Source organism: Jaculus jaculus, chromosome 5 (assembly GCF_020740685.1).
Source record: "Jaculus jaculus isolate mJacJac1 chromosome 5, mJacJac1.mat.Y.cur, whole genome shotgun sequence".
NCBI lineage: Eukaryota > Metazoa > Chordata > Mammalia > Rodentia > Dipodidae > Jaculus > Jaculus jaculus.
This window is the reverse complement of record NC_059106.1, coordinates 37,273,304-37,286,412: the sequence shown is the minus strand read 5'-3', so window position 1 is coordinate 37,286,412 and position 13,109 is coordinate 37,273,304. Positions and strand designations below refer to the sequence as shown.

Here is a 13,109-nt window from a genome sequence, read left to right as displayed (position 1 = left end):
AGTGCTGAGCCAGAGTGAGACCCTACCTTGAAAAACCAAAAAAAAAGGTATGCGCCACCACACCTGACTAGGCAGTGACATCTTAATAAAAGAATTACATGTTGCTGTGCATGGTGGCACATGCCTTTAATTCCAGGCACTGGAGGCAGAGGTAGTAGGATCATTGTGAGTTTAAGGCCACCCTGAGACTACATAGTAAATTCCAGGTCAGCTTGGGCTAAAGTGAGACCCTACCTAAAAACAAAACAAACAAACAAAAAAATTACATGGGATGGATGTGGTGGCACATACTTTTAATCCCAGCACTCAAGAGGTAGAGGTAGGAGGATTGCAATGAGTTCAAGGCCACCCTGATTCTACATAGTGAATTCCACCTAAGTCTGGACTAGAGCTGGACCCTACCTTGGAAAAACACATACACACACACACACACTACATGGGCTGTTGGCTCAGTGATTAAATGTTTTTGCTTGTAAAGCCTGACTGCTTGGGTTTGATTACCTAGTACCCATGTAAAGCCAGACACACAAAGTGGCATATGCATCTGGAGTGCATTTTCAGTGGCAGGAAGCCTAGTGAGCCCATTCACCCTCAAATATACAAAAATACTTTTTTAACAAAAAGAGTTATTTCACTAAGGATTTTTCCTTTATTTTGCATTTCTCCAGTGACTGGTTGTGTCAGGCATTTTGCATGCTCACACCTTCTTTCTCTGTGTGTGTGGAAGGTCTTGGCCTCAAACTTGCTATGTAACTTAGACTGGGCTTTAACTCCTGATCTTCCTGTCTCTATCCCAGAGTTCTGGGATTACCACCTGGCTCATGTTCAAGGTCTTAATAAATATGGTTCGATTGTCACTTGGTAAGGTGATGTTCAAAGCTCTCAAGTCACTGCTTACTTGATTGCTGGACACCAGTGACATCATGGTGACTTAGCAGGGAGACACAAGCCAGAAGAGTGTCCTTTTGTTCTGATTCTAGGATGTGCCTGTGATTGGGAGGAATGGGAAGAGTTTCAGCTTCAACCAGGACATTGTGCTGCTACTGCTGACAGACGGGGCACTGTTCCACCTTCAGAGCGTTACTGCATATGCCCTCATGGGAAAGATTTCCCCAGTGACTTTCAGGTGAGCAAAGGACTTCCCAGGAGACACAGGAGATATTTAGGGGTTCTTCCATAGTGATGGCTAATTGCACCAGCACTGTGTGAAATAGATTTTCAGGGAAGGAACTTTCTGACAGAAGCCTTTATGTTGGAGTTTTTCTGCTATCACTTAAATACTTGTCTAGAACATTTTCTATGATGATGGGATGGTTTACTATCTCTGAGTCATAGCCATAAATGGCTCCTGAACATGATTTGTATAGAAACACAGTTTTGGTTTTGGTTTGTTTTTTTGTTTGGTTTGGTTTGGTTTGGTTTTTCAAGGTAGGGTCTCACTCTAGCCTAAGCTGACCTGGAATTCACAATGGAGTGTCAGGGTGGCCTTGAACTCACAGCAATCCTCCTACCTCTGCCTCCCAAGTGCTGGGATTAAAGGCGTGTGCCACCATGCACATGTTTTTTTGGTTTTGGTTTTTCCAGGTAGGGTCTCACTGTAACCCAGACTGACCTGGAATTCACTATGTAGTTTCAGGGTGGCCTCAAACTCTCTGTGATCCTCCTACCTCTGCCTCCTGCGGGCTGGGATTAAAGGCATGTGCTACCATTCCTGGCCTTAGTATTATTATTTTTTTAATATGGAATGCTTTACGAATTTGTGTGTCATCCTTGTGCAGGGCCATGCTAGTCTCTGTATTGTTCCAATTTTAGTATATGTGCTGCTGCCTCCTAAGTGCTGGGATCAAAGGTGTGTACACCTATGCCCGGATCAGAGTTCTTTATTTGTTTTCAGTTTGTTTTCCCTTGAGTAGACAATGTGACCAGTGGTTCACATTGGAAAACATATGGGTACTAAAAAACTTATCAACTTTTCACACCTATGCCTGGACACAGAAAATGAGCAACTTAGGGCTGGAGAGATGGCTTAGTGGTTAAGCACTTTCCTGTGAAGCCTAAGGACCCCAGTTCGAGGCTCGATTCCCCAGGACCCACGTTAGCCAGATGCACAAGGGAGCGCACGCATCTGGAGTTCGTTTGAGGTGGCTGGAGGCCCTGGTGCGCCCATTCTCTCTCTCAATCTCTACCTCTTTCTCTCTCTGTCACTCTCAAGTAAATAAATAAAAATACAAAAAAAATGAGCAACTTAAAGACTATAATTAAAAAAAAAAAAAAGCTGGGCATGGTGGCACAATGCCTTTAGTCCCGGCACTCAGGTAGCAGAGGTAAGAGGATTGCTGTGAGTTTGATTTGAGGCCAGCCTGGGACTAGAGTGATTTCCAGGTTAGCCTAGGCTAGAGTGAGAACCTACCTCAAAAAAAAAAAAAAAAAAGGCAGGTGGAAAGATGGCTTAGTGGTTAACATGCTTGCTTGCAAAGCATAAGGACCCAGATTCCATTCCCTAGGACCCATGTAAGCCAGATGCAGAAGGTGGTACATGCATCTAGAGTTGGTTTACAATGGCTAAAGATCTTGGTACACCCATTGTTTTTCCCTCTACCCCCTCAAATAAATAAAGTATAAAACATGTTACAGTATTTCAATAAAAGGTTTTTGGCTGGGTGTGGTCGCACCTACATTTAATCCCACAACTTGGGAGGCAGAGGTAGGAGGATCTCCTTGAGTTTGAGGCCAATCTGAGACTACAGAAAGAGTTCCAGGGTGAGTTTGAGGCCAGCCTGAGTCAGCCTGGGTTATAGCGAGACCCTACCTTGAAAAACCAAAGTTTAAAAAAAAATTTATTCCAGGGATGGAGAGATTGCTCAGCTGTTTTTTTTTTTTATTAACAACTTCCATGAATATAAAAAATACCCCATGGTAATACCCTTCCTCCCTTCCCCACTTTCCCCTTTGAAACTCCCACTCTCCCCTTTGAAACTCCATTCTCCATCATACTCCCTCTCCATCTCAATCAGTCTTTTTATGTCATGATCTTTTCCTCCTCTTATGATGGTCTTATGCAGGTAGTGTCAGGCACTGTGAGGCCATGGCTCTCCAGGCTATTTTGTGTCTGAAGGTAGCATGTTGTGTAGAGTCCTGCCCTTCCTTTGGCTCTTATATTCTTTCCATCACCTCTTCCACATTAGACCCTGAGCCTTGGAAGGTGTGATAGAGATACTGCAGTACTGAGCACTGCGGTCATTTCCTTCCATCACCATGATACCTTCTGAGTCGTCCTAAGGTCACTGCCATCTGAAAAGAGAAGATTCTCTACATAAAGTGAGGGTAGCATTAATATGAGGGTGTGAACATTAACAGAAGTGCTTACTGGGCAGTTTGATAATCATAGTATATACATTTAGCCAGACAACAACAGACGTTATACCCCTAAGTCTCATGACTACCCCTGTTTTAAGTTTTCAGTATCAGGGATGTATTACCTCCCATGGAGTGGGCCTCCAGTCCAATTAGAGGGCAGTTGGTTTCCCCCATAACAGATGTGCCACTATTGTACCTGTTGGCTCATTTGGCCTGGCTGGCCAAATGTAAGGCTTGCAGTGTCCACTTAAAGATGGAAGTTTTTATTCAGAAAAAAACAAGAGCTGCCAGGACTGACTCTCAAGAGCACAGCAGTCAACGTGGGGTTACAGATAGTGGACTTTATAGAGCTCTTCACTTGGGGGAAGATGAGAAAGGGAAAAGTAAAAGAAAAGTTTTTTTAGGGGAGATCTAAGATAGCCAGGGTGCCACCAGAACAGTAACCTGGTGTCCTGAGAGAGAAGGGGGAAGGAAACCCAGACCTAGGGCATAGTTAGGCAAGGAAGGGATGATGACTGGGTGGTTCCTTGAGGAATGTGGATGGCTTACTCCCTGGTATGTGTCCTGCTGTCCTCAGTGACTCCATTTTGTCCTGACCTAACAATAACCTACTGCATACACACACGATTTCAGTCCAAAGAAAGAATGAGCTGGGTGTGGTGGCATTGACCTGTAATTTCAGCCATCCAGAGCCTGAGGCAGGAGGATGGCTGCAAATTCACGGCCATCCTGGGCTACATAAGTCTTAGAAAACTAAATCAAGCTGGGTGTGATGGTGCATGCCTTTAATCCCAGCACTAGGGAGGCAGAGATAGGAGGATAGCTATGAGTTTGGGGCCACCCTGAGAATAGAGTGAATTCCAGGTCAGTCTGGGCTAGAGTGAAACCCTACCTCAAAAAACAAAAGCTGGGCGTGGTGGCACACGCCTTTAATCCCAGCACTTAGGAGGCAGAGGTAGGAGGATCTCTATGAGTTCAAGGCCACCCTGAGACTACATAGTGAATTTCAGATCAGCCTGGGCTAGAGTGAGACCCTACCTCAAAAAATAAAAAAAGAGGGCTGGAGAGATGGCTTAGCGGTTAAGCGCTTGCCTGTGAAGCCTAAGGACCCCGGTTCGAGGCTCGGTTCCCCAGGTCCCACGTTAGCCAGATGCACAAGGGGGCGCACGCGTCTGGAGTTCGTTTACAGAGGCTGGAAGCCCTGGCGCGCCCATTCTCTCTCTCTCCTTCTATCTGTCTTTCTCTCTGTGTCTGTCACTCTCAAATAAATTAAAAAAAAAATATTAAAAAAATAAAATTAAAAATAAAAAAAATAAAAAAAGAAAGAAGAAAAGAATGAAGCAAATGTGGCAAAAATGCCATTTTCCAAGTCTAAATGGTGAAAATATGACTGTTTCCCTACTTTTCTCTCATCCTTTCTTGCTTGCTTTCTTTCTCTTTTTCTTTTTTTTATTTTTATCTTTATTTTTTTTTACTTTTTATTAGCATTTTCCATGATTATAAAAAAATCCCATGTTAATTCCCTCCGTCTCCCCACCCTTTCTCCTTTGAAATTCCATTCTCCATCATACTTTTTACCTCCCCATAACAATCATTGTACTTACATATATACAATATCAACCTATTATTTCTTTCTGTCTGTTTTCAAAGTAGGGTCTCACTGTAGCCCAGGCTGACCTGAAATTCACTGGTCTCAGGGTGGCCTCAAACTCATAGCGACCCTCCTGCTCTGTCTCTCAAGTGCTGGGTTAAAGGTGTGTGCCACCATGCCTGGCCCTACTTTTTATTATTTAAATTATTTATTTATTTATTTATTTGAGAGAGAGGCAAAGAGGCAGATTCAGATGATGAATGGGTATGCCAGGACCTTCAGCCACTGCAAACAAACTCCATATGCATGAACCACTTTGAGCATCTGGCTTATGTGGGACCTGGGGAACTGAACCTGAGGCCTTTGGCTTTGCAGGCAAGCACATTAACTGCTAAGCCATTTCTCTAATCCTTCTATACTTTTCTTTTTTGATAACAAAAAGCACATATCTTCTAAGAAAGAACAATGTTACAAGGAAACTCCTTAGTGCTCCCAACCTGAATATGGTATGCTCCTCACCAAGGTCCTCAGGGCCCCTGGGTGGCTGACACAGCAGTGGTACATTGTGTGACACATGGTAGGCACTGTCATTCATAGGCCTTATGTGAGTGTGAACCCAGGGCCTTATGATATCCTCTGCTCTTTTGCTGCAGTGTTGCCAGCACCGTGAAGCATGCCTTGTCTATCTGGCTCAGCATTATCATTTTCGGCAACAAAATCACCAGTCTGTCTGCAATTGGCACCATTCTTGTAACAATTGGTGTCTTGCTCTACAACAAGGCCAGGCAGTATCAGCAGGAGGCCATGCAGAGCCTAGCCACAGTCACCAGCCCGGGTCCAGAGGATGACACAGAGCCGCTGGTTGCCCAGGACACCAAGCAGCACCACTGAGCACAGGAGTCCTCTGGATGCATTTGAGCTCCTCCTGACATTGGGTCCCCTAGAAACCAGGTTAAACTGCCCTGATGTACTACAGGAAAGGTTGGGAGGCAGGCTGTGCATGGCAGGTCTCCCACTCCACACTGGGTCATTTTGGAGGATTCAGGGGTCAGCTTCTGCCAGACAGAACCACCTCCATCAGCTACTGGGTCCTGCAGAGGAAGTAGATGTCTGAAGCTCCTGGCACACTGTTCAGGCCACAGTTGAGTGATCACTGGAGCCAATTGTGTAACATGCACAGACTCCAGTGCCAACACAAGTTGTTGCTTGCTTGGTGCCAGCCAGGAGACCTAGAATTCTCCATACCAGCCACCACAGACACAAGCCTCCTGGTCCCTGACTGCCCATGGATACTGGCCAGAGTGGCCACCCATAAGCTGCTGTGTTGAAACACAAGTCCCAGGTGCCAATGGCCCCAAGCATGGAGGCCTCAACACCCTAAGAAACAAAGTAGCAGACGGACCTGGAAACAGAGGTCTCCTAACTTGGGGGGAGGTTCTTATGTGAAGGTAAAGACCCCTTCTCAGCCTGTGCTTCACTGAGCCTTTTCCCCAGGGACACTGTGTGACTGTTGCCCATGTGGTGATTCCCCATCCTGAAGGTTGGAGATGAATCTCATTTGGACAGACACCCTGGTGTTCATTTCCATCCTAGGCCTGATTAGTGTAAGGCAAGCTGTTCTGATTTACATGATCTGCAAGCCCCACCAAGATTCCTCAGGATGATGGAAGGTTTAGCAGAACTTTTGAATTTTTACAGTTTATGCTGTATTTAAATTGAGATACCACTTTTTAGCAAAATAGGCACCAGTACAGGCTTCTGGAGTGTCCACATATCAGGTGGACCATAGTTTATATACATAGTCAGTTCTGCCCAGGGTGTGTAGTGCCAGTCTTATCAGATGCCCAGAGTCTGTCCCTCATTAGAGTCACTGGCCCCCAAAGCTCAGGGAACCCAAGCAAAGGAACACAGCAGGAGTTTGGACACAAGAGGCTGTTTATCCTTAATCCTCATCTTGTGGATTCTGGTCAGGGGTGTGGTCCTTAGCCAGCCAGTCTTTCAGACCCTCTCTGTCAGTGTGAACTCTGGGGCTGGGGAGCTGCAGCCACTAGTACCACTTGCTCCCAGTCTCACCTCCCCTTCCTGCTTTAGGTCTTTGGTACCCATGGTGGTTCACTGTGGTCAGTTGGCTTCTCACCTGGGAAATAGAAAAACAGTCCCTCCAGGAGATAGACTCCCTAAGGAAAATAGAGCAATAATTACGTCTAAATTCTACCTACTTGAAAAAGTCTGCCATGATGATTGATTGAAATGAAGCCTTTTAATCTGTAGGCTGTGTGCTGGAGACAGGCTAGGAGTGTCCTTCTGTGCTGTAAGGTCACCTCCACTGTGAAGATGTTTTCTCATGTGACTTAACCCAGGTTTCTGTTTCCTTCCTCTCTGCTTTCCCCAAAAACTAAAGGCACAATGGAGGTCTAATGTTGAATTAACCTGTGCAAGTGGGCTTGTCCACTCTTAGGAATGTAGCCACAGAGTTGCTGACACAGGGAGGAGGATAACACATGCCTATGGGCATCATCAGAGGAGTACCCCCCAAATATACACACACACATCCTGCTTTCCAGCAGACCTTGTGTCTGTGTATCCAGGCGCCTGGCTTCCCAGTATTGTTTGGAATTTCTGGCACCATATCTCATTGTGACTCACTCCTCCCCTCCAGCCTCACCAGCCACTCTGCCTGTTTCAATTCTCTAAATTTGTGGACCAGATACAAAAACAGTTTTCCTAAATTATTAGCAAATGAAGCAATTTCCTGTAAAGCTGCTTTTGAGACGTCCTAATTCTGGGCAAAAAGATCATGGAACCTGTGCTTTAGCCAGAACCATGTCCCTGCCCAACTCCACATTCCTTCCCCTGTGTCATTGTCACCCTAAGCCCCTGCTTCCCATAGCATTTCCAGAACAGTCCTGCACTGGGAGTCCTGGATGGCCCTGCTTGGCCATTTGTTAATACTGTACAGTCACACTGTTTTTAAACTTTGTCTAGTACTTTTATAGAATGCTATGCTTTTAATGAATTGTTGCTGACATGCATGTAGAAACATTAACACTGGGTGTTATTACTTATCTTGAGCTAATTTCTCCTGAATCCATGTTCATTGTCTGTTCTTTTGGAAACTTTGAAAACAAATGGAACACTGAACAGACCTGAGCCAGCTATCTGTTTCTTTACTATATCCATAGTCAGAGATATACAAGTCTAATTTCAAAACACTTCCATGGGTATGAGATGTAACTAAGAGGTATAAGATTTGTCTGCCACATATGAGGTTGATCTCCAGCACAAGAAAACAATGAAAGCTTTCAGCACTGAATGTTATGAAAAGCTGGGTTTGTTGTTTTGTTTGGAATTTGAGATGAATGTGGTGGCATTCATCTATAATTACAGGTAGAGTTTGAGGCCAGCCTAGGCTATATAGCAAATTCCTATCTCAAAAATCCAAAAGTAAAAAAAAAATATATGATCATCATAATTTCCTGCATATCAGTGTTATAATAATCTGCTTCCCTGGAAAGTTGAGAGTACTCTTGTGCAATCCTGAATGTCTTTCATTTGGTAAAATATAAACACGATGCATCAGAGACAGTAAAAACAAAATGCTGTAAAAGAAAATTAAAAACACTATAAAAGGAAGTCAGTGAAATTGAGCTCTGCTTTGTAGCATGCCTTCAAAGCACATCACAAAACCAGTCTTCTAGCTCCCTGCATCTCTGTATGCTGACTTGAGTCAGTGCAGATAGCAGAGGCCCAGCATAGTTCTTCACAGCATCCAAGTGACATTCAGTTAGTCTCTCTAGGCAGGAAAGGGATAAACAAGAATGGTATTACATACAGAAGTCCACATCAGTATTTTTTCACTATTTTTGGTCTTTTGAGACAGTGTCTTCCTCCTATATAAACTACTTTGTCCTTCTGCCTCAGCCTTCTGAGTACTCCACACCCCAACATGCACTTCAGTTCTTTTTGTTGTTCTTTTGTTTATTTGAAGTGGGGTCTCTAGCCCAGGCTGGCCTCAAACTCACATTGATCTTCCTACCTCTGCTTCCCAAGTGCTGGGATCAAAAGCATGCACCACCACACCCAGCTGCTTCAGTTCTTCTGCTTTTAAGCAACATTTTGCTTTATTCTTTTTCAAAATATGTATGTGGCCTACCTGGGGGCTGCTTTTTCATTTTCTAAGTTGTTTGGGGATAGAGCCTAGGACTTCATGCATATTATGGAAGTGCTCTACCACTGAACTATATGCCCCATCCAATTTTCCTAGTTTCTAACAGAATGTCTTGACTTTCCTTATGAGTCACTGCTTCTCTGTCCTGGACAAGGATCCAAAAGCAGATCCCTGAGAGCATGCTGAACATGGATGGGCTGCATTCACAGCAGCAGCTCAGTGTACAAAATGTCAGCTTTGATGTCTCCAAAGTATTTCTATTTTTTCTGCTTGAGTTTGGTGGCTGCTGGACCTGCTCAGAAATCCACATTCAATTTTAAGCCATTCCAGCTGGCAAAGGTTTTTGTGTGTGATTGTCCTTTTGTTTGTTTTCATTCCTGGGAAAGAATATTCAGTTAATTTGTGATTCCTGGGCTATATGCAGCTGTCAGTCTGTACCTGCCCAAGGTGTTATAGGCACTATTTTGAAAATGCCACAATTAGGATAATATTCCCTCATTGAAAAACTTGATACTGTATTGGAAATTGTCTACATTAGAGCCAAATAATTTTCACCTTATACCAAACAACTGAAGAATTAAAAGTACATCATACAAAGTGTACAGTTTTGTATGTCACCTACTTCAGTATTTATATAAGTAAATTAATTCCACCTAGAAAAGAGTTGTTAAAAATGTAGTAAACTGCCGGGCGTGGTGGCGCACGCCTTTAATCCCAGCACTTGGGAGGCAGAGGTAGGAGGATCACCATGAGCTCGAGGCCACCCTGAGACTAGAAAGTGAATTCCAGATCAGCCTGGGCTAGAGTGAGACCCTACCTCAAAACAACAACAACAACAAAAAAAAAATGTAGTAAACCCCTTTTAATTCTGCTGTAGTAATAAGTTGGTATTGTGTAATAATCCTGTGGATGCCTCCTGGTTATTTTTGTCTAGGCAGTTAATGGCTTTTGTTCATGACAAAGTAAAATAAATGTGAAATATGTCATTGTTTTCTTTGTGTAACTTCCTTTTTGGTGTTTTTTGTTTGTTTTGATTTTTGTTTTTTGAGGTAGGGACTTCTTGTAGCCCAGGCTGACCTGAAATTCACTATGTAGTCTCAGGGTGGCCTTGAACTCATCACAATCCTAACCTCTGCCTCCCAAATGCTGGGATTAAAGGCATGCACCACCATGCCCAGCATTAAAAAGAAAAAAAAAAAATTGAAAGAGGCAGGTATAGAGAATGGTTGTGACAGCCTTCAACCACTGCAAAGGAGCTCCAGATGCATGCACCACCATGTGCATCTGGCTTACATGGTTTCTAGGGAATAGAACCTAGGTTCTTAGGTTTTGCAGGCAAGTGCCTTAACTGCTAACCTGTTTCTCCAGCTTTTTTTAATTTGTTTGTTTGTTTTGGTTTTTCGATGTAGGTTCTCACTGTAGCCCAGTCTGACATGAAATTCATAGAATTCACTCTGTATTCTCAGGGTGGCCTCGAATTCATGATGATCCTCTTACCTCTGCCTCCTGAGTGCTAGGATTAAAGGCATGTACCACTACACTGCTCAAAAGTTGTTTTTTTGTTGTTGTTTGTTTTGTTTTGTTTTTAGTTTTTCAGGCTGAACTGGAATTAACTATGTAGTTTCAGGGTGGTCTTGAACTCACTGTAATCCTCCTACCTCTGCCTCCAGAGTGCTGGGATTAAAGGTGTGCACCACCACACCAGGCTAAAAGTATTTTTTTTTAAATAAGAGAAAGGGAAGGAGGGAGAGAAAATGGGTACACCAGGGTCTCTTGCCACTGCAAACAAACTCTAGACCCAAGTGCCACCCTATGCCTCAGGCTTCATGTAGGAAGTGAGGAACTGAACGTGAGCAGGCTGGCCTTGAAAGCAAGGGTGTTTAACTGCTGACCAATTTTAGAGCCTAAAGGTTGGTTTCTGCCTGGTGTGGTGGCTCACACCTTTAATCCCAACACTGGGAGGCAGAGGTAAAAGTATCTCCGTGAGTTCAAGGCCACCCTGAGACTACATAGTGCATTCCAGGTTAGCCTGGGCTACAGTGAGACATCTCGAAAAAACAAAAAGCAACACAAAACAAAATGGTTGGTTTCTTATTGCCTCTGCCAGTTTCCCAATGAAGAGAGAAGGAATTAATGCTTTCTCAGGTACTAGGAGAATTCAGCAGGCAAAATGAGGTCTGGGATACACAAAGGAAGAATTTCATTCCATTATCAAGCCATACCACATTTGTTTTTATTTATTTATTTATTTATTATTTATTTGGGAGAGAAAGAGAGAGAAAATGGGCGGCCCTAGGGCCTCCATCCACTACAAATGAACTCTAGAAGCATGCGCCCCCTTGCTTACATGGGTCCTGGGGAATTGAACTGAGGTCCTTTGATTTTGATGCCTTAACCAAGAAACTATCTCTCCAGCATTTGTTTTTTTGAGGTAGGGTCTCACTTTTGCCAAGTTGACCTGGAACTCAGTGAGCAAGCAGTTCCAAGCTGGCCTCCCAACTCCCAATAGCAATCCTCCTACCTCTGCCTCCTGAGTGCTGGGATTAAAGTGTGCGCTATCTCTCTTGGCTGTATCCCTCACCCTTTTATCTTTCTTTCTTTCTTTCTTTTTTTTTTTTTTTTTTTTTTTTTTTTTTGAGGTAGGGTCTGGCTCTAGCCCAGGCTGACCTGGAATTCATTATGTAGTCTCAGGGTGGCCTGGAACTCAGAAATCCTCCTACCTCTGCCTCCCAAGTGCTGGGATTAAAGGCATGCACTGCCACGCCTGGCTTCCCTCACCTATTTTTGTGCAGCAGTCTATTTCTTTTTTAAAAAAAAATTGTTTTTGTTTTATTTTATTTTCTTTCTTTCTTTTTCTTTTTTTTTTTGGTTTTTTGAGGTATATATATATATATATATATCCGAAGGAATCATCTTATTTCCTTAGAAGTATGTGCTCAACCGTGTTTATTGCTGCTCAATTTATAATAGCTGGGAAATGGAACCAGCCTAGATGCCCCTCAACTGATGAGTGGATAATGAAGATGTGGCACATTTATACAATGGAGTTCTACTCAGCAGTAAAGAAAAATGAAGTTATGAAATTTGCAGAAAAATGGATGGACCTGGAAAGGATTATACGAAGTGAGGTAACCCAGGCCCAGAAAGCCAAGCGCCACATGTTCTCTCTCATATGTGGATCTTAGCTACAGATGATGGGGCTTCTGCATGAGAATGAAAATACTTAGTAGCAGAGGCCAGTAAGTTAAAAATGAGACACAAAGGGAAGAGAAAGGAAGGGAGGAGGGTACTTAATAGGTTGATATTATATATATGTAAGTACAATGATTGTTATGGGGAGGTAATATGAAGAATGGAATTTCAAAGGAGAAAGTGGGGAGAGGGAGGGAATTAACATGGGATTTTTTTAATCATGGAAAATGCTAATAAAAATTAAAAAAAGAAAAAAAATAGTTTTTGTTTTATTTTATTTATTTATTTATTTTGGTTTTTCGAGGTAGGGTCTCACTCTAGCCCAGGCTGACCTGGAATTCACTATGGAGTCTCAGGGTGGCCTCGAACTCATGGCGATCCTCCTACCTCTGCCTCCCAAGTGGTGGGATTAAAGGCGTATGCCACTACACCCGGCTGTTTTTATTTTCTTTTTATTTGAGAGAGACAAGAGGGAAAAAGATGCAGATGGAATGGCACTCCAGGTCCTCCAGCCACTGTAAATGAACTCCAGAAGCATGAGCCACCGGTACATCTGTCATACGTGGGCCCTGGGGAGTAGAACCTGGGTCCTTACGTTTCACAGGCAATCGCCACCACACCCGACAAGTTCTCTACCTTTTGAGAGCCAGGCATGGTGGTGCACGCCTTTAATCTCAGCATTCGGGAGGCAGGAGGATCGTCGTGAGCTTCAGGCACCGTGAGACTCCATAATGAATTCCAGGTCAGCCTGGGCTACAGCGAGATCCTACCTCCATAAAAGAAAAAAACAAAACCAAGCAA

General features: G+C 43.6%; 1 protein-coding gene and 1 non-coding gene across 4 annotated transcripts in view; one reads left to right on the top strand and one right to left on the bottom strand.

Annotated features, from left to right (window-relative positions):
- The window catches only part of LOC101601620 (solute carrier family 35 member E2A), a 42,572-nt gene extending 32,465 nt beyond the window's left edge, over window positions 1-10,107 (top strand). For all 3 annotated transcript variants that reach the window (XM_045149586.1, XM_004657730.2, XM_045149587.1), the window contains 2 exons: window positions 981-1,126; window positions 5,602-10,107. In XM_045149586.1, the coding sequence (XP_045005521.1) occupies window positions 981-1,126; window positions 5,602-5,839 (384 nt within the window). In that variant the 3' untranslated portion in view covers window positions 5,840-10,107. The remainder of the gene's footprint in view (window positions 1-980; window positions 1,127-5,601) is intronic.
- Window positions 1,734-1,838, bottom strand: LOC123461205. Its single transcript, XR_006637507.1, has one exon. It is a non-coding gene; the product is annotated as a U6 spliceosomal RNA (small nuclear RNA).
- Window positions 10,108-13,109: the final 3,002 nt, after the last annotated feature.